At 41.3% G+C, this 27190-nt stretch overlaps 1 protein-coding gene across 2 annotated transcripts in view; it reads right to left on the bottom strand.

Annotated features, from left to right (window-relative positions):
- ADCY8 (adenylate cyclase 8) overlaps window positions 1-27190 on the bottom strand; it is a 139042-nt gene that overhangs the window by 76653 nt on the left and 35199 nt on the right. For both annotated transcript variants that reach the window (XM_074840604.1, XM_074840700.1), the window contains exons 3-4: window positions 6251-6381; window positions 701-812 (exon numbers count right to left, since the gene is read on the bottom strand). In XM_074840604.1, the coding sequence (XP_074696705.1) occupies window positions 701-812; window positions 6251-6381 (243 nt within the window). The remainder of the gene's footprint in view (window positions 1-700; window positions 813-6250; window positions 6382-27190) is intronic.

Raw genomic sequence — 27190 nt, 5'->3', positions numbered from 1 at the left:
GAAGAGAAGAGAAGAGAAGAGAAGAGAAGAGAAGAGAAGAGAAGAGAAGAAGAGAAGAGAAGAGAAGAGAAGAGAAGAGAAGAGAAGAGAAGAGATGCAAGTCTAGCAAAACTGAACATGTGTTCTGCTTGTATTTCTGTGATCTGCTTTTTTTCTAATCAGTACTAATTAAATATCAACTAATTTGCCTAACATAATAATTTTCTCTACTGTGTTTGATTTCTTTAATTGTTGCATTAGATAGAATCCAACTTAAAGGTTGCAAAACTTGCTAGTAACTAACCATCGCAATGACTGTGGTGGGTGATTAAATGACCTTTAAATGAACGGGTTGGTTAACCTTCCTTAGATCTTAGAAGAAAAGTCAAATAAAGCTATGGTCTTAAAAAAATTTAATTTTCCAGCAAGGACCAGAACTATTAAACTTCCTTAAAACTGTGGTAGGTGATCTGCTTTCATACCATTTTTGTCTAACACTACAGAAGCACGAAGTTCTGATGACTATCTGAGCTCTCACATGCTATCAAAACTCATCCTTTTTGATAAAGCTTGTCAGTGTCTTCCAACCTCAGTGGCTGTATAAAATCCCAGTGGAGAAAATCTGGATGAATATTGTTTAAAGTGATCAGGGTATTTCTCAAAACTCCCAAATACAGAGTTGACTTCATATCTTTTTGCAAATAAACTGTGTTTAACTTACATGTGCTAGTCGATCAAATCTGGCAAAGAGTTCATTCAACATTCGGACCAACTCCTGGGCTGACAGAGTTGTTGAGAGGTTGGTGAATCCTTTAACATCTGCAAAAAGAATACTAAAAAAAGAAGAGATATTAATATTGCAGCCTATTTCCTTTGATAACTGAATGTCCTAAGTAACAAAGACCTTCTGGTAATTTGCTAGTGAAGGATCATTTTAAAGTCTTGCTACATTTGCACTAGACTTGTAGAGATTCTGGAGTACTGAATATAAATATTGAAGGGACTAAAGAAATAGTACCAAGTATGAGAAAGGGTTTTGCAAAAAATGTGTGTTATGCAATTTTGGATTTTCAAAGCATTCAGGAAGACATAGTTAAGCCTTAATAAGCACAGTTGTCCCCGTTTATCAGCTAGAAGACTAAAACATAGTGCACCCAAAATATAGAGGGATGTATAAACAGATAGGCTTGGAACCCAGTTGTCTATTAGTATCTGACAGTGTTCTTTGAAGGTGTGTTTATATATAGCTGTTCTTTACTATGGACTTTACCTCAGTGATTTGAATTTTTAATGGCATTTTCAGGCTTTACTTACCTATGTGTCATACAAGACTCAGATCCTAAAACAACAGACAGATTAGAATCATAGAACGGTTTGGATTGGAATGGACATTAAAGATTATCTAGTTCCAACCCCCCTGTCATGACAGGGACACCTTCCACTAGACCAGGTTGCTCAAAGCCCCGTCCAACCTGGTCTTGAGTGCTTCCAGGAATGAGGCATCCGTAACTTCTCTGATCAACTTGTTCCAGTGTCTCACCACCCTCACAGTAAAGAATTTCTTCCTAATACCTAATCTAAATCTACCCTCTTTCAGTTTAAAACCATTACCCTTCATCTTATTCCTATACTCCCTAACAAAACATCTCTTGCTATCTTTCCTGCAACCCCCTTTAAGTACTGGAAGGCCGCTATAAGGTTTCCCTGGAGCCTTCTCTTCTCCAGGATGAACATCAATTCTCTCAGCCTGTCATCATAGGGGAGGTGCTCCAGTCCCCTGACCATCCTCATGCCCCTCCTCTGGAGCCACTTGAGCAGGTTGCTGTCCTTCTTACGTTGGGGGTCCAGAGCTGAAAACTATATTCCAGCTGAGGTCTCATGAGAGCAGAGCACAGGGGGAGAATCACCTCCCTTGACCTGCTGGTCACACTTCTCTTGATGCAGCCCAGGATATGGTTGGCTTTCTGGGCTGCGAGTGCATATCGCTGGTTCATATTCAGGTTTTCATCCACCGTTACCCCCAAGTCCTTCTCTGCAAGGCTGCTCTCAATCCCCTCATCACCCAGCCTGTATTTGTTGTTGGGACTGCCTCAACCTGCATGCAGGAAGTTGCACTTGGCCTTGTTGAACTTCATGAGGTTTGCATGATCCCACCTCTCAAGCCTATCAAGGATCCTCTGGATGGCATCCCTTCTCTCCAGTATATCGACTGCACCACACAGCTTGGTGTCTGGCAACTTGCTGAGGGTGCAATGAAATCCACTGTCCATGTCACCAACCAAAATGTTAAAAAGTGCTGGTCCCGATACTGATCCCTGAGGAATGCCACTCATCACTGATCTTCACTTGGACATCAAGTCATTGACTGGAACCCTCTGAATGTGACAATCCAACCAATTCCTTATCCACTGAGTGGTCCATCTGTCAAATCCATGTCTGTCTGATTTAAAGACAAGGACGTCATGTGGGATAGTGCAAAATGCTTTGCATAAGTCCAGGTAGATGACATCAGTTGCTCTTCCCTTATCCATGAATGCTGTAACCCCATCGTAGAAGGCCACTACATATGTCAGGCACAATTTGTCCTTAGTGAAAATGTGTTGGCTGTTATGAATTACCTCCTCATTTTCCATGTGCCCTAACATAGTTTCATAGATTCATGACAGCCTTGGTATATACCAGGCTCAGGCCATCTTTATTCATATATTTTTAGGGACTTGACAGAAGTACCTGAGTTAGAAACAGAGTACTCACTATTTAAGGTATGAATCTTTATTTGGATGGTTCCTTGTTCTTTCTGCTTACTTCACAGGGAGCCCAGTGTGATCATACTTAGAGTTTAGGTTCATCAGATAGGTTGCCTGAAGTTATGGTAGGATCTTAGTCAACAAACTAATGCAAACAGAGCTCTAACCTATATTTCATCAGCCAGTGAATTTTCTAGCTATGCAACTTCTGTTGTCCACTATGCCTACAGTGAACACATATGAATATAGAGAAACACATGCACACACACAAAGTCTGTGGTGTGCAAGCTATCACCCAGACCAAAGCATGTAATAGGTCAGTACTTAACAGCTGAAGAAAGATAAGTATTGTTGTGAGAGAGCAAAACGTCAAATGATTGCCTCGAAGCTTGCTTGTGTGTGTACTTTGAATCATGGGATGGTGTAAGTAATGCCTTGAACATTCATCAAGGACCAGCTTTTTGTGGCTTTTGTCTAAGAAATGCCACGCAAGGAAGCAGGAGTGTATCGAAGAATGCACTCTCCCACTCCCTTGCAGTTGTATTGACAAACTGCTTAGATAAGCCTCAAAGAGGGGGAAACTGAGAGTGGACTGAGTGAAACGGGGTGTTTCTCATCCAGCACAGGGACTGCTGATCACTGTCTCTATTATGTAAGCCAAATACTTTGTGGCTCTATTGTGTACACCAGATGCCATGCATGACTTGCAAGACTTGTGACTTCACCAGTGAGGAGGTGATAAGAACTGATAAGAGGTGATTATTTTTGTCCCAGAAACCTGATGATTGCTCAAGAAGCATGAAGTCATCAGATCTGTGGGAACTGATGCAAAAACAAAGGTGGGCTGACTGAGTGTGACCTCTGACTCAATTGGACAATGGGTGCTTCACTCCATTCCACCTCAATGTACGCACAGAACCCATGCTCCACCTTTTCCCATCTCTCATGGAAACGAGTTTGTGGAATACCTGCTTCTCTTTGTCTAGTATGCAAATCAGCGATAAAATGAGCTTAAAAGGTGACAGAGAACTTTGCTGTTGTGCACCCACCACCGAAAAACTGAAGACTGAGGACCAATGGGATGCTGCTGGATCCATGGTGGTGACTATTTTTGTGACTCTATTCCAGATGGTTGCTTGATTTCTGTCTTTTCCTTCCATTCTGTGCTATTGCTGCCACTTCACTTTTAATAATAAAAACTGTTTTGGCTGTATGGCATTTGACCTCATTTGTGTCTTAATCTCGCTCTTGGGATCATATCAAAACCTCTCCCGACATTGGATCTGGACAATTGTCTACTTTAAAAGGTAGTAATGTTCCAAAGACACATATCAAGTTGGCATAGACTGGAAATAACCCAAATGAACCTAGTTAGCACTTCAAAGTCAACTAATAAGTATGTTTTGTAGTTCAGTTTTGGGCCCCTCACTACAAAAAGGACATTGAATTACTCAAGTGTGTCCAAAGAAGGGCAACGAAGTTGGTGAAGGGTCTGGAGCACATGTCGTATGAGGAGCAGCTGAGGGAACTGGGATTGTTTAGTCTGGAGAAGAGGAGGCTGAGGGGAGAACTCATTGCCCTCTACAACTACCTGAAAGGAGGTTGCAGGGAGCTGGGGATGAGTCTCTTTAACCAAGTAACAAGTGATAGAACAAGAGGTAATGGCCTCAAATTGCACTAGGGAAGGTTTAGACTAGATATTAGGAAACATTTCTTTTACAGAACGGGTCGTTAGGTGTTGGAATGGTCTGCCCAGAGAGGTGGTGGAGTCCCCATTCCTGGAGGTATTTAAGAGTCGGGTTGACATAGCGCTTAGGGATATGGTGTAGTTGGGATCTGTCAATGTTAGGTTAATGGTTGGACTGGATGGTCTTCAAGGTCTTTTCCAACCTAGACGATTCTGTGATTCTGTGATTCTGTAATAACTTGTGTTACAATCTGAGTAGCTGAAGATCTTTCATTTGTGCTGAATAAGATCACAATTTGACAGTGTCTGAGAATACTAATGTAACCAATAATAAATATAGTCATGATCAGGTGGACAATAAAATATGACTAATGATAATTCAACTCATGGTCAAATATGTGGGCTGATAAGGGTTTGGGTGAGGTTTAAATAAGAGGCTCACAAACTGGGTATGATTTTTACTAGTGAGAAAACAAAATTAAAAGGTAAAGTACCAAACTACCCAAAGAGGAACGAATGTTACTAGTAACCTAAACTGATAATTTTTACAATTTTCATTATCAAACCCACAAAAACCTCTAACTGGATACTAATTTTAGGGATTGGTTTAGGTAGTGTTCAGTGCTCAACATTTAGGAAAAAATAAGGTGAAACCCAGCTTTGAAAAGATCTAGTCCCTGTCAGCATGCTCAGGAATCAACCAGTATTTCTACTCTAAAGCACATAGAATCTTCATTTTAAATCTCTTTCAAGCATAAATTATGTTTCGGTTTTTCACCCCTGACTACAACTCTTTTCCATTCAAAGAGATGGTCCATCTTCTCCCGACTTTGATTCTTCTACAGCAACACTTACTCTGAGAATGAAAAAGGGTAATGGAAGACATTTTAAACTAGTGCCATTCAAACCTTTTGTAAGGGTCCTTGAGACTTTCCACCAGATTTAATAAAATGTCTGAGCTACTGCACAGCCACAGAAGAAAAAGATATTTACTCTTTTGCAAAAGTTCTAATTACATCTATGTCTTGTTCAGACAAATTTATATTTGGGTTTCATCAAAAGGCAAAATACATGTTTTTCTAGCAAACTCCCACCATATCCAAGGATGTTTATTTTTCACTTCCTTCAGTGATGGCCACTCAAACATTTGCCCTTGTGGTTTGGGACAACTTAAAGGAAAATGTTACTGGTTTAGCTAAATATCTGATGGTTGGGAACCACAATAAAATCAGAGATTCTGTAACATCATGGAGTGGAAGCTGACCATTCTGGTGTAAATGTACAATTAGAACTTACTACCTTGAGTAGCATCTCATAGGATAACTATCACCTTCCTGATAACTAATTTCAGGAGAGACAAAATTTAGAGAGGGGAATGAAAAAGGGAAATGAAATTAAGAAAATTATAATAAGAATGAATGAAAATGGCTACTAAACAGAGGCGCCACATGACATGTCACATGACATTGAGAGCATCTTACAAGTCTCCATCTCATTTCTCAGTGTGTGGGGTCAGCCAGAAGATTGTGGCAGAATATGTGTTCACGTGCAGTCAGGGCTCCCCTTTCTGTAATACCCTGACCACTTAATTAGAGTGAAAAAATACACAAGTGGTCCAGGCCGAGTGTTCAGGTCAAATAGGTCTTGCCATGGCAAATGCATCCAGCCATCCTGATGAGTAAAAGAAAGCAAAGTACTTCTCTGCTCAGGGATTAAACAAGTGTACACTAATTTTCTAATTTATGAATGAATAAAGCAACAGAAGGGAAACTCTCAAACAAGAGACACTTAGCAGCATCTTAGACCTTAAACATTAAAGAGAGGGTCCTCCACTCACCTGACATTCTCATAACGATGAATGTAGATCTTATGAAACTGGTGTTGCAAATGTTCATCTTCTACATTGGTCATATCATTTATCATTTCCAGGACTACAAACCTTGGTAAGACAGAGAGCACCAGCCGTTCCTAAAACAAAGAGGAAACCAAAGTGTCAGTATCAGTCTGAGTTAGTACTTCACATAAAACTGATCGAGCTCTGACTTATTCAAAGATCTGGATAACTCGAAATTTAAGATGTGACCCTCCCCTCTAAAAATTGTAGCTCAGACCATTTGTGGTAGTTCACATTACCAACCTGAGTCCAGATTATGGACACTTTTCTCCCCTTCCTAGACATTCTTTCCTTTAATGTTTTAAGCTGACTTGACGATTATTTAAAGAACCATCTTACTTATGACCTCCATTACAAGCTTCTCACTAAACATCACTTACAAACATATTGAGCACTGCACTTCAGGCAGTGGTAGCTTGATTAACAGATACAGGCCAGAGGAATTTGAAAGTCCTCAGCAGCAAGTAGGGTCAGATGTTTATTGTTGCTTATTTACTAGAACCTACAGACTGTGTGTTTAACATTCATAAACTGTATCATTAATAATAAAGCTGGAGAATAAATAAAGCAAAAAATATGCAGAAAAACCTGACTCCACTTAGTGAAAAGGACAGCATTTAGACAAAGCTTAGTTGAGATAAGACAGAGATAATATAAACTAATTCACACCTAATAAATATTTTACAGGACAGATTTAGCCATAGACTAGTTTGTGTTAACAGGGTTACAGTAGTTAACAGGAACTAAGTTTTAAAGTGACTTGGGAATCTCAGTCTTCTCAACAGTCTGTGGCACTGAAGTGTTTATATCATTTTGACAAGTGGGGCTGGGTTTCAAAGTTCCTTGAAAACTCTATACATAATCTCAGAAATAAGCTTTTATATGTATCAGTGAAGCAGGTTTCCAGGGTGATTCATTTGGCTTGTGGCTCTCTTTATCACTTTTTTGAAGATTCCCCCCAGGACAGATTGTGGGCTGAGCTGTTCTGCTGAACCAGAGCTGACCATTCTTTTTCCCAAAGGCCTTGTACAACCGCCCTGTCCCATAATGTACTGACATCTGTTCACATCACATAGTTAGGGCTGTACAACAGCAGCCATCAAAACAGTTAATGGAACATATATTAGCCTTCTCCCAACCCAAAAGCATGTGGGAGTGGGGAGTGGGTTGACAGCCTGCTCCTGGCCATCTTTTGGGCCCTAAGGGAACAGATAGGCTTTCAGTCATTCATTTTATTGACATTCATGGCAGAGTGCCTGTCAAGAAAGAAGAAACTAATTTATTGGGATGTTTGCATGGGGTGATGCTCGCATAGAGTTTCAAATCTCCCAATATGGACAGTCGGTTGCTGGTGGGGGCAGGAGTCTTCATTGCAAGGGTCCTCATGCCAGTGTCTTCAGCTAGGTCAAAAGAGACTCCTCACATGACTGTTCTGCTCACTTTGTATAACCTGGCTGGCCCATGACCCATGTCACAACCCTAGTCCTACATAATTTACCACTATTGGTGTATTTTAATCACATATTAAACATTTCTTAAATATCTAAACTACCTACAAAAAAACTAGTTCCATAGACCATTTCTGCAAGGACAGTTTCTACTGGGCATTTACAAATGTCTTATCTATGCACAATTTAATCACTTCAGGAGCAGGAATCACCTAGAAAAGGTCCTGGATGGGACATTCCACCCAGAATATTAATTAAGACTTATTTAAACATATAAATGGGACTAGACAAAGAAGGATTTGCTGGAAATTTCTAGAACTGCCCAAATTTCCAAGCTCCTGTAAGAGTCCATCAATGTTTAATTCTGAAGTTTCAGTCAATCTCCTCCTTTCAGGGTGGTTTCAGGTTAGTCCATTGTGTCCAACCAGTCTGTTATCTCATACACACAGACGACTAGCCAAGAAGTTGCTGGATCACACAGAGAACTGGGGATGTAAGTCTGTTGTGTGAGCACATACACATGTCTCCGGTGCTAGACCACAATTATGAAAATCAGTTCTTTAGTTATAATTGTAAATTGAATCCCTTAGCTCTTTCCACACATGTAGATGTGCTACACAGTTCTGAGAAAGGCTGACTCTTCTGCTCATGTGCGATAGGTCTAGCCATGTGCTCTGTTACTGGAGAAAGCTACATGAGCTCCCTGAGCTGGCATTTGCAGATTGTGCATCCAGGACTCAGGGCTAGCATATCTCTTGACTGACTGATTTAGGTAATGAAGAATGCAAATGAATTTAAATAAAGCCATTCAAACTGGCCCTCTCTACTAGAAAGACTGGAGAACATATTCAGCATTTCTAATGAGCTTTGTCTGTGTCTCAGAAACATACAGGAAGAGTAAACTTTTGAGACAAGTTGAAGTGACATAATTATATATATGCATGTGTTTAACATCTTTATTGATGACCTAGACGAGGGGATTGAGTGCACCCTCAGTAAGTTTGCAGATGACACCAAGTTGGGTGGGAGTGTTGATCTGCTCGAGGGTAGGGAGGCTCTGCAGAGAGACCTGGACAGGCTGGAGCGATGGGCTAAGGCCAACTGTAGGAGTTTCAATAAGGCCAAATGCCGGGTGCTGCACTTGGGCCACAACAACCCCCAGCAGCGCTACAGGCTTGGGGAGGAGTGGCTGGAGAGCTGCCAGTCAGAGAGGGACCTGGGGGTGTTGACTGACAGCCGGCTGAACAGGAGCCAGCAGTGTGCCCAGGTGGCCAAGAAGGCCAATGGTATCCTGGCTTGCATCAGAAATAGCGTGGCCAGCAGGGACAGGGAAGGGATCTTGCCCCTGTACTTGGCACTGGTGAGGCCGCACCTCGATGACTGTGTTCAGTTTTGGGGCCCTCACTACAAAAAGGACATTGAATGACTCAAGCATGTCCAAAGAAGGGCAACAAAGCTGGTGAAGGGTCTGTAGCACACGTCGTACGAAGAGAGGCTGAGGGAACTGGGGGTGTTTAATCTGGAGAAGAGGAGGCTGAGGGAAGACCTCATCGCCCTCTACAACTACCTGAAAGGAGGGTGCAGAGAGCTGGGGATGAGTCTCTTTAACCAAGTAATGAGTGATAAGACAAGAGGTAATGGCCTCAAGTTGCGCCAGGGAAGGTTTAGACTAGATATTAGGAAGCATTTCTTTACAGAACGGGTTGTTAGGAGTTGGAATGGGCTGCCCAGGGAGGTGGTGGAGTCTCCATCCCTGGAGGTGTTCAAGAGGCGGGTTGACATGGCGCTTGGGGATGTGGTGTAGTTGGGATATGTCAGTGTTAGGTTAACGGTTGGACTAGATGATCTTCAAGGTCCTTTCCAACTAGATGATTCTGTGAAATTCTGTGAAATTATTAATGTATGTTAACAATCAGTGTATATTAGCTTATTATTAGTGTGTATATACAGTACATCAGTGCATATTACTGTACATATACATATAGTATTAGTGTATAAGTACATATACACATATACACAAAAGTGCTGTTTTCCAACACCTGTCATAACAACTAACCACATTTAAGTAGGGCCAGGCAATCCCTTGGAAGATTATTGAATTCTTTCATGAAAGCCCTAGATGATCCCCCGAGAGATTTTACAATGTCCCTGTTTCAGAGGCTCAGTTTGACAGCTTTGAAAGATTTTGCAAGTGTCCCCCTCAAACCTGTTTTTCTGCAAATTAAGCTTTCTTTTTATCTTTTCAAAGGTATGGATAATCATTGATTGCCATCTTCTCTGTAATAACCTTTCTGTACTGAAATACTGTTATTGTGTCCTCTTGCCCTCAGTCTTTCTTTTCTAGGTTAACCAGATTTGTCCAGTATTGGACTATATCACTCCAAATCACTCTCAGGAAAAGCTAGCAGTTTTTCACTGAACTGACTCTAAAATATTAAATCATCTTTTGCTCTACAGGATTGCAAAGAGTGAAATCTTATTGAACTAAAGAAGAGAATATCAGTTCTGTAAGCTAGTTATCACCAAATTTCAGATAACATTTTGGGGAATAGGATAAGTCTAGGGAAAGCCAGATGTGAACTTCCAAATTAGGCACATATGGAGACTGTAAAGAGGTGGAAGACAACAATGAAGAAAGTCCTCCAAGTCAATGTCCACAGAGGAAATACAGTGCAGTGTGAATCTCTTCCTGTATTTTCAAAGCAGCTAAGTGACACTACTGTGGAGAGAGCACTTATATAGTACCAAACCATATAGGGGGTGGAGGTGGTTTCCAGACCAACTCTTCCCTTTCATACTTAGAAAAGGCAGCTATTTCCATAAACCATTGCCCCATCCCACTCCACCCCACCCATCACACTTTAAGAAAGACCCTTTACAAGTTTGGGAATTGAGATCAGGGTTGAACCCAGACATGAAGTGGGAGGAAAAAGTTATCAAGAAATCAGTTTCAGAAAAGAAAATGTCCAAAGGTTTCAAAATCTCTTTACTGAAAGTATGAGTATGGAATAAAATAAGTAATTAAAAAACATGTTATCTAAATATTTAATGAGAAAAAGCATGAGTCCTGGAAATAGCCTCGTAAATTTTAAGATGTTTAGAAATTCTAATAGATTTAACCTCTTTAGAGCGAAGTCTTACTCAGACTTTTAAACTGTAAGGAATCAAACATTTCATTACCACTATTGTCAAGAAATTCTTAATCGGGAAGGAGATGTGAAGTAGGATATAAGATTAATTCCAGAGGAGCCCTGGTGCAGGACAGAGCCCATCTCATAAAATCTAAATACTAGTATGAAGCTAGGCTATCACAAACATGATAAATAGATGTGTTTTGTTTATGACCATCTCTAGGCATGTTTGATCCAAATCTTAATATTAATTTCTGATTTTTTTCAGTCAGCTAAGCCAGCCTGATTTTGCTTTGTGTCCTGTCCTAGTCAGTCAGGTAAAAAAAATTCATTCTTGCCATCATTTCTTGGTAATGGCCATTTGCTTTGATTCCTATTGCCTTAACTTGGGCCGAAGACCCTAACTTCAACAGCATTTGCATTTTCTATGCATATTTCTTAGTTAATCCTTACATTAGGAGCAGTCTTTTCTTCTGTATGTACCTCACCTCTCATACCCCAGAAGAGTTTTCATCTCCTAAAGGTCTATTTAGAAAGGTCACTCAGGAGAAATATGAGGATAAAAGGCAATATTAGGTTGATTTAGAAGAATACAGTTAATTTTTGTGCCAGCTCTAAGGAGACCACCATCCCTCCTGAGTACCATACAAGTGAAAATGCACTCCACAGGCAATACAGTGCTTCTTGGCATTGAAATCCTAAATCTTACAAAAGGAAAGGGTTTTGATTCTGAGCTTTCAGGTTCTCCTGTCACCATAATGGTATCTTGGCATTTAGCTTGGCACTGATCACTTTCTTTCTGGCTGCAGTTGCTTGCCCCCATGGTTGTTTTAGCATGCTCCAGTGAGATGATATTTAAGGATGAAGACTGGGCAACTTTTCACAAGTACCAAAGTACAAAGCACTCAGGAGTCCTGGCTTCAGTTCCTCTCTGTACTATGAGTTTTCCTGTGGAAGATTAAACATGTTATGTACACTTTCCGACTTCTGCCAGAGACACTGATGTTGAGGTTGTTGTGAGGCAACTTGATATTAGGAATATTAGTTTATTTTATATCTTGTGGGGTATGTCCCTTCTTGAGGGGAAAAAGTTGCTCAGAGAGAACCGGACAGAGCAAAGAGGGATGATAGGCGGAATGAGAGAGAGAAGGCAAAACAGTTGTGAAAATGGTGTTTCTGATGCCAGCAGGATTAGATGTTGTGGATGAAATGTAGCCATAAATGAAACATCTGAAAAAATGAAGGAACCCCTCCCCAGCATTTGTAGGAGGCAGTATCATTTCTAAATTACAACTTTTACAGTGAAGATCATTAAGAATTCCCACTCTGAGCAGTCTTAGTCAGTAGTTAGTAAACAATCCTCTGCTACAATGAAAACACATTGTGGATAAACACCTTCATTTGTCTAAATGGCAGCCCCAGCTGAGGTGAACTGTATGTTTACTTAAGAAGGTGAAACACATGCTGCTAGTAGCTTCCTCTGGAGTGGAGGTGTGTAATGCTCCACTCAGAGATAGCAACTTTCTCCTGGGCTACTGCCTGCATAACATGCTAACATGAAAGATGAGAGAACTGAGACTCTAGTAATTTTAATCCACCTGTTCTACAAACCTTTACTAAATCAAGGGCTGCCTTCAAGAGGGAGAGAAAAAATTATGCAAGGCAGTGATAGCTGATATAGAGCAGGCAGTGAGCTATCATACAGTGAGCTCATCCTTTATTCTGGTAAAAACCCCAGCTCAGACCTTTCATTTCCCCATACAAGGTGGTACTAATTTTAGCACATCTACATTGGCTTGACTTTCTTTCACCATTCCCACCTGGGAATTCTGCTATTCTCACTTTTCTTCTGATGTGGTGCTTGTGATAATAACAAGAGAAAATCCATCCCTCAGGAGGTCCTCCTTACACTCCTGCACACCCAGGTTTTCACAGGAATGTCTAGCTCTAAGGTAGCTCCACTCTCAAGCAAATGTCTTATGACATCTTAAGATGGCATGTTTGGGAAGAACTGCTGACTGATTTTCCAGGAACAAGAAATATTTTTGATATTTTGTGTCCTTCACCCTCCTATAACAGAAGGCACTTAGGTTATATATTCTCTTATTCCTTCAGTATTAAGATACATTGCTCAATATGACTATATAATATATCCACCCTTTGAATAAATCAGATCAGTCTTTCAGGGAGCCATGTGATTAAAGTGTTTGATAAGTTCCTGTGAAGATACTTTCACAATGGCACAAAATCTTTTCACTATAAAAATAAATGTTATTTCCTACCTTATCCTTGTAGGAAGACAAATAGGAATACAATTCAAAAGAAAATAAGATAAAAGAAAGAAAGCAAACAGAAATCCTGATTATTATTGAACTGCTTATGAAATCTGTAATAAGAACATAAAAAGAAGCTGTTTCTTCATAAACATATGGCTAAAATGGAGAATGTACTTTTACACAACAGGAAAAGCTTACATTCCTTGTTTGCATTCACTTAAGAAGGTATCAAGTAATGGCTCTAGAGCATTTGTTATAGAATATTTAGAATAAAACAGAGTTCACTTGGCACATGTTCACTAAACCAAGAAAAATGTGTCCAGCACATATGATATCCTAACCTTCATGCTACTCATTAAGATAAGCTAGGCATTCTTATCTGCACATAAGGTTTGGCAATGACCCATAAAAACAGAGGTTAATTGGTATGTCTCTGGTGCAGTCCTCCTCTATTAATACAGTAGCATGTGAAGAGCTCTTGTCAGGATCACAAATGAAAGTGCATATACAGCTCATGTCACTCTTCTGTATTAAGTATGTCATGCTACGGAGGAACACTACAAGAAAAATAACATATAAGTGTGTGTGTGTGAGTGTGTGTGTGTGGCAGGTGTACCCGCCCAATGAAAATAGGGCTTCTTGGCTGAAGTGTAGCAGCTCCTGACTGCCTTTGTTCTCAGGGTTTCATGGTAGTCGGGGCCTTTGGCCAATTGAAGCCGTTATTGACTATAGGTCAGATTCGGCCTGGGTATAAATGGAGTCCCCTGGGGGACACATTTTGAGCTCGTCCCCTGGAGCAGCATGCTGCAGTTGAGTACTCTCCTCTTGGGTCAGGACGCTGCCCAAGGAAACTCCTTGAGGTGACTTGGATAGTGTCCTGGTTTAACCAGGATAGGGTTAAGTTTCCCCAGCAGTGGGGGGGGAGCTCTAGCCGGGTTATTCAGATACCATGCGGACATCACATCCTGGCAGGTCACATTTTCCTGGCGGGAGCGCGGTGCACTCGTGGTTTTGTACATCGTGCTTCAAACTGCTGTATTTGGTAGCTATTTTGCTCTGTTCATTGCTATCACTATTACTGTTATTGTTATTGTTGTGGTTTGTTGTGTTGCTATTGCATTGCTGTATTAAACCTTTCCTTATTTCAGTCTTGGGGCTTTGTATTTCTCTCCCTTTGTGGGGGAGGGGCAGCGGCCGCGTGGTCTCAGACCCCGGCAGGGGCTAAACCACCACAGATAGGGATGCTACGCTGAGAAGGTCTTCGAGGTTAAGAGCTGTCACTTGTTAGGTGAGTGATAGAGTGTTCTAGACTGTATTAAACCCTAAGGAGTTTTTTGTTCTGCATTTTGAGTTGTCATTAAACCCTAAGGAGTTGTTCTTTGTTATGCATTTTAGGTTGTCCTTTAACCCTAGGAAGTTGTTCTGTTCTCCTCTCATGGACATTCGAACCTGTAATCTGCGAAGGGCTAGTTAATTGTGTTGACAATAAATTTTTAATTTTTGGTGGTTTGCTGTTTATTTGAGAGCCTCCGTAACAGTGTGTGTGTCTGTATAAATTTTTATGAGGCATTCCAGCCACCAGTCAATTCTCTGGTACTGAAACATTCAAAGGACAGAAGATTCTTCCCTCTATGGGCATCAGCTGTCCTTTGTTGTTCCAAGCTGCTCTTACACCACACCCGACTGACAGGGTGGTAGGGATGCTGAACAAGGCCCTTTCCACAAATTAGGCTCTGAGAGATGGACTCTAGTGTGGATCATGTACACCCTTTCTTTTCATACAGCTAAGGTTAATGTTCTATGGACCAAGATGTGTCCCTCTTCACAGGCCTTTCACATCACTTTACTTCAATCCAGCAGTTAAAAATATTTTCAGTTATCCAAAAATGAGTGTCAGATCACTATCCCCTTTATATAAAGATCCTTGCCACATAACTCCCCTTTAAACTAGTTAAATATTACTATTCCCATTTCACAGATTTATATACTGTGGCACAGAAGAACAGTGCAAATGTGTGGAGGTCATGTGCAAAAGAGCAGTAGCAAATCACAGAGAAGAAAAATGTAATTTTTTATAGTATTCTCTACTTTGTGCATGATTATAGAGTCCTCACATTTCTAGTCAGTCTCTCCTGGAAGGCATTTTCAGAAAGGGAGGGAAAGACATGAGAAAAAAGTATCATTTTATTTTTCAGAGAAAGGCCTAATAAAGAAGTGTCATGAACCCTAGGGTGAGGAAACCACATTATCCAGCTTTGTTGAAAGCTTGTTGGTTGAGCAGTTGGCTAAGTGGAGACAATTCAAAGGTGAGCAGCAGTAGTGGTAAGGGGTTTGAAAAGGAACAGAGATATATTTGTTCAAGAGAAAAGACAGAAGAAGGTAGCACCAAAAGGATGTTATAAAAGAGCTGGTGGTTTATTCTGCTATTAACCATTCATGGCATGAATCAGCCCTAGTCTTTAAGATGGAGCAATCAAAGCTTAGTGTAAATAAAAGAACCTTTATCCTAAAGAATAACCACGTAAAAGAAAAAAGACCAGCAGAAATCACTAAATATAACAAACTGATTCAGGTCTGAATTCAGACACCTGAATTTTGGTCACTGCAATGTAGACATGCCTAAGTTTCCATTTTATCCAGTGAATTTGGAGAGATACTCAACAGATCAGATGTAAATGACTACTTTGGTGTCACTACAGGTCCCTCTGAGCTCCATTGTTTATTGACTAGATCTCAGCTGACTCTAGCAGGAGCTCAGAGGTGTAAAGAGCATGTAGTCACCTAGTTTAGAAGGTGTCTAAATACAGAGATGACTCCTACCCAATCTACTCCTTCAGGAAAATGTAGGAACAGTGAAATAAATCCTGCAGTGATAAAGCAAATTAACTTCATGAGTCACATATATCTGTTTAAAGTCCCAAGACTGTAACATTGATGCTTTCTCTAATGCCGACTTCTTGTTTCATGTATCTGCAATAGTCATTCTTTGTTGAACAACTTCTCTGTGGCCTGCATACACAGATCCCTTGTGTCCCTCATACTGACATCAGGGGGTATCAACAGTGCTTACAACTACACAAATGTAGCTAGGCACATTCATGGGAAAGTGGGACATGTCCCTAAAGAGTAAATAACCTTTGGAACAGGTTTTGAAAGGAGTCGGTTAACAGTGCACAAGGTCTGTCTTATGAATAAAATCAACTGGAGACCTTTCCACTGGGGCTGATCAAAGAGAACAAAATAGCAACAAACACCAACAAGCAATATGTGACCTGCAGGAGGTTGCCAAGAGGAAGGTCAAACTCCCCAAGGTTTCCCTGTAGGTCATGTGAGGGCATCACCCCTGAAGGGTCTGCATGAGCTCCCTGCACCATCTCCCCTTAGATGGTACAGGGCAAATGATGAAACACTGCCTATACTGCCTGTCGTGGTTTGAGCTCAGAGGGCAATTGAGCACCATGCAGCTCTCATTCCCCCCTTCCCCCACAGCGCTGAGAAGGAGGGAAGGAAAAGAACCAGAAATTTGAGATACGGACAGGGAGGGATGACATCATCCTTTAAAGCACAGGCAAAAACCAGACTCGATAGGGGAATTAAAAAAGAACATAAATTTAATACAGACTCTAACAACAACACTGTGTAACAGACAGAGTAGGGCCATGAGAAGCATTACCACATCTTGAAAACACCTTCCCCCATCCCTCCCTTCTCCCCAGGCTCAGTTTTGCTCCGGATATCTCTACTGCCTCCCCTCAAGCAGCACAGGGGGCAGGGAACTAGGGGTGCAGTCAGTCCCAAAACTTCTTCCACCTCGGGGAGGGAAAATCCTGGCATTCCTTGCCTGCTCCAGTGCAGTCCCCTCTCACAGGAGACAGTCCTCCACAAACCAGCTCCAACATGAGTCACTCCCATGGGTGTGTGGGTCACCCTGCGTGTTGCAATCCTCACAGCACCAAACTACAACAGTGGGGCCTTCTTCCCACAGGGTCCCGGCCTTCTTCGGGTGCAGTCACCTGTCCTGGCGTGGGGCCCCCCACAGGCCGCAAATCGGCATCTGCTCCGCCAGAGACCCCCATGGGTGGTGGGGTGTGGCCCTGTCATCTCACCATGGGATACAGGGGAGTCTCTGCTCTGCCACACCTTCGCCCCTTCTCCTCCTTTCTTCCACTGACTTTGGTGTTTGCACAGATGTTCTCCTTGCAACTTCTCACAACTCCCACAACTTCTCCCAGGTTCCCCTTAAATTTGTTATTGCAGAGGCTCAGCTAATTGGCCTGGCCTTGGTGCAAAGCTGGGTCTGACTTGGAGCTGGAGGAGCTTCAAGAAGCTTCTCACAGTGGCCATCACTCTAGCCCCCTTTCCTGCTTTCAAAAAGCCCCCGCCACTCACTCAAACCAGGACACTGCCCTGGAATTTTCCTTTGTTTCTCAACATCTTTATCAGGATTGTCTTTGCCAAGGGATGAAAAGCCCCTCTTGACCAACAGTTCAGTTCAGGTTTTGTTCTTCCTCCTCTGCATGTACTTTCACATGGGTGAACCTACATATATCTTGTCTTTGGACCATGGAACAAGTTGCTTATGGCTGTTCCCAAGACACTTCTGTAAAACTGGAGTAAACATACCCCAGAAATATTTAAGTGACAGAGACTCTAGAGAAACTGCTCAACACTTTTCGTCTTGATTTTTAAGAATCATTTTACTAGAACCACCAAGCTTTGCTTTAACAACATTTACAATTGATATCATAAAGGCTTTAGTGTCTTAAGCACTGAACTTGATAGAATGAGAAAGGACTGTTCAGAACTGGTTTTAGCCTTTCCAGAGCACTTGGGCTTTTGCTACATTTAAGGGAAGCAGATAAAAATGGCATTGTTTTGTACTGAAAAACTGACAGTGTTCAGAATTGAGGTAATTACTGTAGATGCCACTCTAGAAAATGGGAATTAGCACTTCTCATTATGATGAACAGCTCTAAAGAGAAATTCCTTCATTCTTACTTAGTACACAATAGACAGTCTATTTGCAGGTGTTCTTTCTTGTGCATTATCAAGACAATGGCAAGTAATTAAAAAATATGGAAAGAACTACAATATCTAATATGTTCAGACTTGTGAGGTTATGAGGTTACCTATTAGCTTTTATTACTTACTGCTGCAATATGCTATATGAGCTATATTAACCTTCTTTTATTTTAATTCAGACAGTTACCGTTCCCACTCATCCCATCCTGGGCTGCATGTTCCATTTAGGCATCTGCTGTTCTCAAAGAGAAACAAGGCCAGATGACACAGGAGATTTTGGAGTCTCCTTTTGTTTAGCTATTGGCTATGAAACATAGCTAGATTCTCATCCAAACTGATAACCCAGTGTTTATGAGAGTCATGACTTTTTATAATGGTGTCTAATTACTTGTTAACTGAGAAACGTTATAAAGTTTGTGGTAATACAAGAAGGACTTGCATACAATAATACAATACTTTTTTTGTAGAAAGGACATTTTATCGAATTGTTTCCTCAGTACTATTTTCTAGAACACTATGAGACAATATATGTAGCATGTGCTGAAGGTAAGGACTACAAGATACTACTCGTCCTTTGCTTTGGTTGGATGATGAATGGTTTGAAGATTCAAATACCTGAAGCCACATTGCAAAAGTATGTCAGGGCCTGATGATTAACAGTCTATTGCCAGGTGTCAAAGGAGGTGCCTTTCTCATAAACCAGTTCGCTATGTAAGAACATTGCAATCTTAATGCCTTCTTGCCCTGTGCTCCCTGAGCTGTAGAAGACTGATTCCAGGGATGCCACTTTGTATTTTCATGCCTTCCCAGTATAATTTTGGTTTCATAAACACTTAGCTCATCCTATACCATGCTGGGAAGTGGTGGAACAACTCTCCTTGTTGACTTTTTTGGCATGATACCTGTTAACTTTGCTGTGTGTATCTTCTAAATGAAAAATTGTATTTCTCCATAAAATGATTACAAAAATATGTATAAAATTATCTTTAAAAGTAACATGATTAATCATGAACCTAAGGGCAGCCAATGCTTACACTGTGCGGCATAGGCGCAATGAATCTGGTCATGTAGGGCCACATGAGCACCACTAACTTGCATGGGAGTGGGTGGGAGCACATGTCTGGGGATAAGAGCTGTTGAGAGCAAGTCTCTGTTCCTTGGCAGCAGTGGCTAGCTGTGAGATCTGCTAGGCTACATCATGAAACAGTCTTCCGGCACTGCTTTGTCATTTGAGCTGTCTTTTAGCTTAGGCAATAGGAGCTATAGGTCTCAAATTCAGTGCCCTATTCTATACTGAGTATGAGCAATGGTTAATAATTCCAGATCCTCTGTATCCTAACACATGATATTTTACCTCCTGAATGAAGACCATGTTAGACTTACATTCCATTGTGAAACACAACCATGTGACAAAGACATGGTGAAAAGCAGGATTTACAAAACAATTTCTATTACCACCCTGTCTTGCTGACATGAACATTTATGCTTATAAGTGATACTGTCCAGCTCCACAGTAATTTATTAGACATATCTAATATATGGAAAGACAAATTTTATTGTTTTGTAATGTTGTTTCTTCCAAATCTCATGACAATCTTTTTTTTTTTTTTTAATTTATACATTATTAAAAGATTGTAGAGAAGAAAAATATCCATAAGAAAAACATATGTATAGAAATAAGACAAATATCTCAACCAAAAGCATTGTACTGTCTTCTAGTGTACCGGCTTCCATAAATTTAGTTGGACAGGAAGGACAGAGACGGACCTTAAGAACAGGAGAAAGATAGATACACTTACTGGAGGCTGAATCCATAATGGCATAATCTTCACAGAATCAAAGAATCACAGAATCATCTAGGTTGGAAAAGACTTTGAAGATCACCTAGTCCAACCATTAACCTAACACTGACAGTTCTCAACTCCACCATAACCCTAAGTGCTATGTCGACCCTACTCTTGAACACCTCCAGGGATGGGGACTCCACCACCTCCCTGGGCAGCCCATTCCAATGCCTAACAACCCGTTCTGTACAGAAATGCTTCCTAATATCCAGTCTAAACCTTCCCTGGCGCAACCTGAGGCCATTGTCTCTGGTCCTATCACTTGTTACTTGGTTAAAGAGACTCATCCCCAGCTCTCTGCAACCTCCTTTCAGGTAGTTGTAGAGGGCGATGAGGTCTCCCCTCAGCCTCCTCTTCTCCAGACTAAACAACCCCAGTTCCCTCAGCCTCTCCTCATACGACATGTGCTCCAGACCCTTCACCAGCTTCGTTGCCCTTCTCTGGACATGCTTGAGTCATTCAATGTCCTTTTTGTAGTGAGGGGCCCAAAACTGAACACAGTCATCGAGGTGCGGCCTCACCAGTGCCGAGTACAGGGGTAAGATCCCTTCCCTGTCCCTGCTGGCCACGTTAGTTCTGATGCAAGCCAGGATGTCATTGGCCTTCTTGGCCACCTGGGCACACTGCTAGCTCATGTTCAGTCAGTTCTCAATCAACACCCCCAGGTCCATCTCTGACTGGCAGCTCTCCAGCCACTCCTCCCCAAGCCTGTAGCGCTGCTGGGGGTTGTTGTGGCCCAAGTGCAGCACCCGGCATTTGGCCTTATTGAAACTACTCCTCCAGCTGGCCTTAGCCCATCACTCCAGCCTGTCCAGGTCTCTCTGCAGAGCCTCCCTACCCTCGAGCAGATCAACACTCCCACCCAACTTGGTGTCATCTGCAAACTTACTGAGGGTGCACTTGATCCCCTCGTCTAGATCATCAATAAAGATGTTAAACAGGAGTGGACCCAAAACCAAGCCCTGGGGGACACCACTCGTGACCGGCCGCCAACTGCATTTAACTCCATTCACCACAACTCTTTGGGCCCGGCCATCCAGCCAGTTTTTTACCCAGCGAACCATGTGCCCATCCAAGCCATGAGCCGCCAGTTTCGCCAGGAAAATGCTGTGGGAAATTGTGTCAAAGGCCTTACTGAAGTCAAGGTCGCTGTCCTGGTTTAACCAGGATAGGGTTAAGTTTCCCCAGCAGTGGGGGGGGAGCTCTAGCCGGGTTATTCAGATACCATGCGGACATCACATCCTGGCAGGTCACATTTTTCCTGGCGCGGGAGCACGGTGCACTCGTGGTTTTGTACATCGTGCTTCCCACTGCTGTATTTGGTAGCTATTTTGCTCTGTTAATTGCCATCACTATTACTGTTATTGTTATTGTTGTTGTTGGTTGTGTTGCTATTGCATTGTTGTATTAAACCTTTCCTTATTTCAGTCTTGGGGCTTTGTATTTCACTCCCTTTGTGGGGGAGGGGCAGCGGCCGCGTGGTCTCAGACCCCAGCAGGGGCTAAACCATCACAGTCGCCCTGTCGAAGAAGGAGATCAGGTTTGTCAAGCAGGAAGACTCATAGAATCATAGGATGGTTTGGGTTGGAAGGGACCTTAAAGATCATCTTGTTCAAACCCCCCCTGCTATGGGCAGGGACACCTTCCACTAGACCAGGTTGCTCAAAGCCCCGTCCAACCTGGCCTTTAAGACTTTCAGGGAGGGGGCAACCACAACCTCTCTGGGCAACCTGTTCCAGTGTCTCACCACCCTCACAGGAAAGAATTTCTTCCTTCTGTCTAATATAACTCCATCCTCTTTCAGTTTAAAACCATTACCCCTCATCCTATCGCAACACTCTGTGATAAAGAATCCCTCACCAACTCTCCTGTAAGGCCTCCTTTAATTGCTGGAAGGCTGCTATAAGGTCTTTCTGGAGCATTCTCTTCTCCAGGCTGAACAACCCCAACTCTCTCAGCCTGTCCTCACAGGGGAGGTGCTCCAGCTCTGTGATCATCTTCGTGGCCCTCCTCTGGACCCATTCTAACAGGTCCCTGTTCTTATTTTTGGGGCCCCAGAGCTGAATACAATACTCCAGGTGGAATCTCACAAGAGCAGAGCAGAGGGCAAGAATCACCTTCCTCGACCTGCTGGCCACACTTCTCTTGATGTTGCCCAGGATGCGGTTGGCTTTCTGGGCTGTGAGCACACATTGCTTGCTCATAGTCAGTCTTCCCTCCACTAGTACCCCCAAGTCCTTCTCCACAAGGCTGCTCTCAATCCGCTCATCACCCAGCCTATATTTGTTGTTGGGATTGCCTCAACCTGCATGCAGGATCTTGCACTTGGCCTTGTTGAACTTCATGAGGTTTGCACGGGCCCACCTCTCAGACCTGTCAAGGTCCCTCTTGGATGGCACATCCCTTCCCTCCAGTATATTGACTGCACCACACAACTTGGTGTCATTGGCAAACTTGCTGAGGGTGCACTCAATCCCACTGTCCATGTCACCGACAAAGATGTTAAACAGTGTTGGTGCCAATATCGATCCCTGAGGAATGCCACTCATCACTGGTCTTCACCTGGACATTGAGTCATTGACTGGAACTCTTTGAGTGCAACCAGCCAGCCAGTTCCTTATCCATCTCTCACATCCATGTCTCTCAAATTTAGAGACAAGGATGTCATGCAGGACAGTGTCAAATGCTTTGCATTTAAGAAATGCTTTATTTTAACAGAGTAGAAAATGAGCACAAAACATCTCCTGCAATTTAATTTTGTTCTAAAATATCAGAATGGGCCCATCTGACTTTAAAGTCTGTGGTGTTATGCCCCGGAACACTTTTTCTTCTCTAGGACTGCTTTGACTTGTCTGCTGTTGAATCTTCATGTAATTGTTCTGCATTGTTTCTACTTGTTATTAATTTAGATTATTTTTTTCCATTTTGTTACTTTTTTGCTGTTTCAGAAATTACTAGGCAACTTCAGGAAAATATAAATTTCCCAACAGTACTAGTTATTGAAGGTAATGACATGGAAAATTTCAGAAAGCAAGCTCACATGCCATTTATTTTTCAGCTTTATATGACTAAATCACTGCAGAACAAGATAGAAAAGAGCTAGGTCATCTGTTCTGGTCAAAACAAGGAGTACACCTTGTCAGAGACTTACAAGACTCCAATACTAAACAGCACAAGCTGGATAAAACTTCCCCTGGGAAGTTTCTATAGGTGGGAGTAATGGTCACTTTCTGAAAATCAAATCCTTTCAACAGGTTTGTAGGTGGGTACTTAAATACTGGTGGTCTGAAAGACCTTCAGCCTATTCATAAACTCTAATCCAATAATTTTTTCTTACCTTAAATTATCTCAGCAATCAATGGCATCAATGACTTGACTCTGGCTAGCTTAGAACTGGTACTGCTCATGGTCAGATAATTTAAAAACATCTGGACCACACAGTCTCTCTATTAATTGTGGAGCTTGTAAGGACATTTCTAGAGTCCTCCTACAGTCATTTCAGTTTATACTGACTTTCCTTAGTACCTTAAAAGTTCTAATTGAAAAAAAAGAAAAATGATCTTAAAATGAGTAAGTATATTTAGAGCTCAGGAAAGGTACTAGCCTGATGAATTTGGAGCCTGGAGTTCTTTATTTAAGCAGAGATGACTGCACTGCAGACCAGCTGTCAGAAGTGTCTCATCACTGTAGGGGGCTGAGCCTATTTCATTCCCCTTACTCATTTCACCTTTGTCCCCTTCCCTGAAGACAATCAGCAAGGATCACTAGTCAGTGGCAGCTGTCATAATGGCTTTTTTTTTTATTAGACACTTCTGTCTTTAGCAAGGAGCTGAGAACACAGGAGGCACAGGCTTCTGAAACCTGTGGTGATCTGATAGATCAATGAGCTATCAGTCCCATTCACTATCGACCAGCACAGCATTGGAACAGCCTGGTTTAGGGATCAAAAAACCCACACAGAGATTCAGAAAGTATCTTTATCACTAGTGAATCCAAAAGCCATCTACTAGGGAGGGGAAATAGAGGTTTTCTTCTCACCAGTTTCTTCCAGGGAAAGCTCCCATGTCTGAAGTCCCGACACTCTTTGTGATTATTTTTTCCCTGTATATATTGCAGTTCAGGGTCTGATTCCCCTCTCTACAGCATTGGATGTAAATCTCATTATTCTGTTTGAGTCCATGTCACTACTTCAGATTTGCAAGGAATGGGGGAGAAGGCAAAGGGTTATATTTATCTTGATTTTACCTCAGATTTCTGCTTGAAAGCCAAATGTGGAGGTTATGCTCTGATGATGAGAAACAAACAGCAGCAAATATGAAGGAACAACACCCAAAATCTGACATGTAAAATGACATGTTTTCTACTTCAAGTGGGTTGAGCAGATGGGGTGTTTTGAGACAAGAAGACGTAGAAATGTACATGCTGGTCCTGTGATGTGTTCCCTGGTATCTACAAAAACATAAGTGCATATAAATATTGCTTCACCCCACCCCAATAAGGAGGAAAAGTCTGTCACTGAACTGAGGAAACAGATCACCTACTGAATCACAATATGGATATGGATTGTGAAGAATATAAAATTTGCATATTCCTTTGCTTGTTGCATTAACCAGCATGTTATACTTTGAGTTTGATCCTCCACGTATCAAAGGAGCAACGCTGAGAACAAACTTCTATGGGGATCGTGGTTCTTCAGAGAAACGTACCAAAATGAAAGAAAGTCTGGATAACTGTGAAACCTTTCTAAAAATCTCACATTCAACAGATTGTTTCTTATAAAGAAAAAAATCTAACTAACATGCAGTATCTAAACATAGGGTTACACAGAATTTTTAATTGTGAGGTTATTGTTTGTCCTTTAAAATTAAAACCTCAATTGTTGTGACCATAATTTTTATTTATGAAGCATTTTAAACTATGTTTACAACAAAAAAAGAAGGTCATGTGATCTCTAAAATTCAGATTACTTTTTTTAAACCAAATCTGAACTTTATCCTCATACCACTTTAGAGGGATTTTCATATTCTTAGCACCAATATATATATATACTTATAAAGACTTTATAGTGTTTAACCTTCTTAAAGTGTCCGTTCCAATCCCAATCCAATCTGCTCTTACTTTAGAGGTTGCAAAGTACTGATGGTTGATTAAAATCTAGATCTGTAAGAGCTTGATAAAACCTACACAACATGTAAGCTTATTTAAAAAAAAAAAAAAAAAAAAAAAAGAGTTCATCATTCTGCAGAGAGCTGCATAAAGCTGTGGGAAATACAGATTGTTGCAGAGGAAAGTGTGAAAAAAATTCTCTGGAAGTAGAGGTACAAGGGAAACAAATGGTCAAACAGAACAGTTTTCTAATGGAAAAAGAGATTAAGATGAGATTACTGTTTTTCCACAGATAACAGGCAGAAGAGACTAAATATGCCACAACAGACTGCTCTGGAGACTCAGGGGTGACTTCTCCTTCTACAGCCCTCACCCACACTGGAAAAATGTGAAACAAAACAATCCTCTTCTCACCTTGACAAATGGTTCATTAGGGTGGTTGAGCTCAAATCCTTTGTGGAAATTGAATGAAATAATATCCAAATTGTTTTATCTTTCAAAATGAGCTTTAACTGAATATGTGGAATCCCCTATGAGAAAGAGATTAGCTGGAAAGTAGGTGTCCAGTAAGCCTGTGGCAGGACTTGAAGGGATGAAATATCTGCTAAGGTGTTCTCATAGAGGTCTCTTCTCACTAGACCATGTAAAGAAGAAAAGTTTTTTCTTCTTGTTGCCCACTAATCTGACCAAACCCATAACTATACCAGCAGATGTCTGTCTTCACCCCATCTTGATGGGAAGCATCCCCAGAAACCTGGTGGATCAGATATGATGCCAGCCTGGACCTTCTTGCCTGAGTACTCCTGGCAAGACTAGAGGTGAAATTTGAGATGATGCCTGCAGAGAAAGGGGTCTGCTTGCTAAAGACCATATTGGAGGGAGATGTAAACAATACAGCTAAAGAGACTAGTGCATTGTGGCTTTAGTACCTTGTAGCACTGGGAAACTCCACTGAAACTGCACAAATGTAGTGCTAAAGTAGAATAATTTTCTCTATTTGGCTTCTCAGGGCTTAAAAACTGGAGGATTTTTTTCTGATTTGAGTTTAGTTAGTCCCAATAGTTTAGCACAGCAGTGGCAGTGCAGCTTTGCTGGTGAGTTCTTCAAACAGGTAGGGAGTTTTCTCTCACCAAGAGGATGGGTATAAGCATCACACTGCTCTGGACTGATTTCACTGATGTCATCTCAAACAACTGCAGAGAAGATCCTTCTGTCATAAGATACCATGAGGTGCTCTAAATCTACCAGAAATAATTCAAATTAAATATTTCAGAGGGGCTTTATATTCTTATTTTTGAACACTAGTCCTATAAACAGGTTATTCATGTCAACAGGATAGAGCCTAACAGTTTTGCTTAGCTTGAAAGCAGCCTCCCACCATATTTCCCTACCACTTTATCTGGGCATCATTAGTCTCATTGGTCTAGAGAGGTCTTGGGTGGAGAGTAGAAGTGTGGCCATGACATAGAAGTCTCTTAATTATGAGTAAAATGCCTTTGCTATGAATAGCAATCCTGTAATGTTGTGATCTTATTAAAAGATAATAGGTGCTTGACTGATTTTTAAAGCTATTTAAGTTACTTGACTTCTGTGATGTCCCCTTCCTAGTCATTTTAAGCCTCCATTTCCAGCTTCAGTCATAAGAAATTTTGTAAGTCAAATATTAACCACCTTGCACCTTTCAGATATGTATAACTTGGTATATGTATGCATGGTGGAGGAAGAGGCAGAGTGATAAAGTTATCTGAGATACTCTAAATTAAATGGTAATATTTGAGGGTTTAAAATGTTAGATAAATTTAAAGTAAAGATGAATTGCTGGAGAAAGAGCAGGTAAGGACACCAGAGATATATTATAAATTCAGTTCTTCATAAAGTCATAATTTTAATATGTGTCTGCATTTAATATGTCATTCATTTAAAATTTAGGGATTTTGTATGATAAAAAATAGAAATGAAAATAAAATTTAATGCAGGGTCCTGTTCTTCATTAAGGCAAAAATCACAGCATTCACAATGAGGGACATTACACACTCACTGTTTTTGAAAGGTTTGC

Source organism: Strix aluco, chromosome 1 (genome assembly GCF_031877795.1).
Source record: "Strix aluco isolate bStrAlu1 chromosome 1, bStrAlu1.hap1, whole genome shotgun sequence".
NCBI lineage: Eukaryota > Metazoa > Chordata > Aves > Strigiformes > Strigidae > Strix > Strix aluco.
Note: the sequence above shows the minus strand (reverse complement) of the source record. Positions and strands in the feature narration are given on the sequence as shown.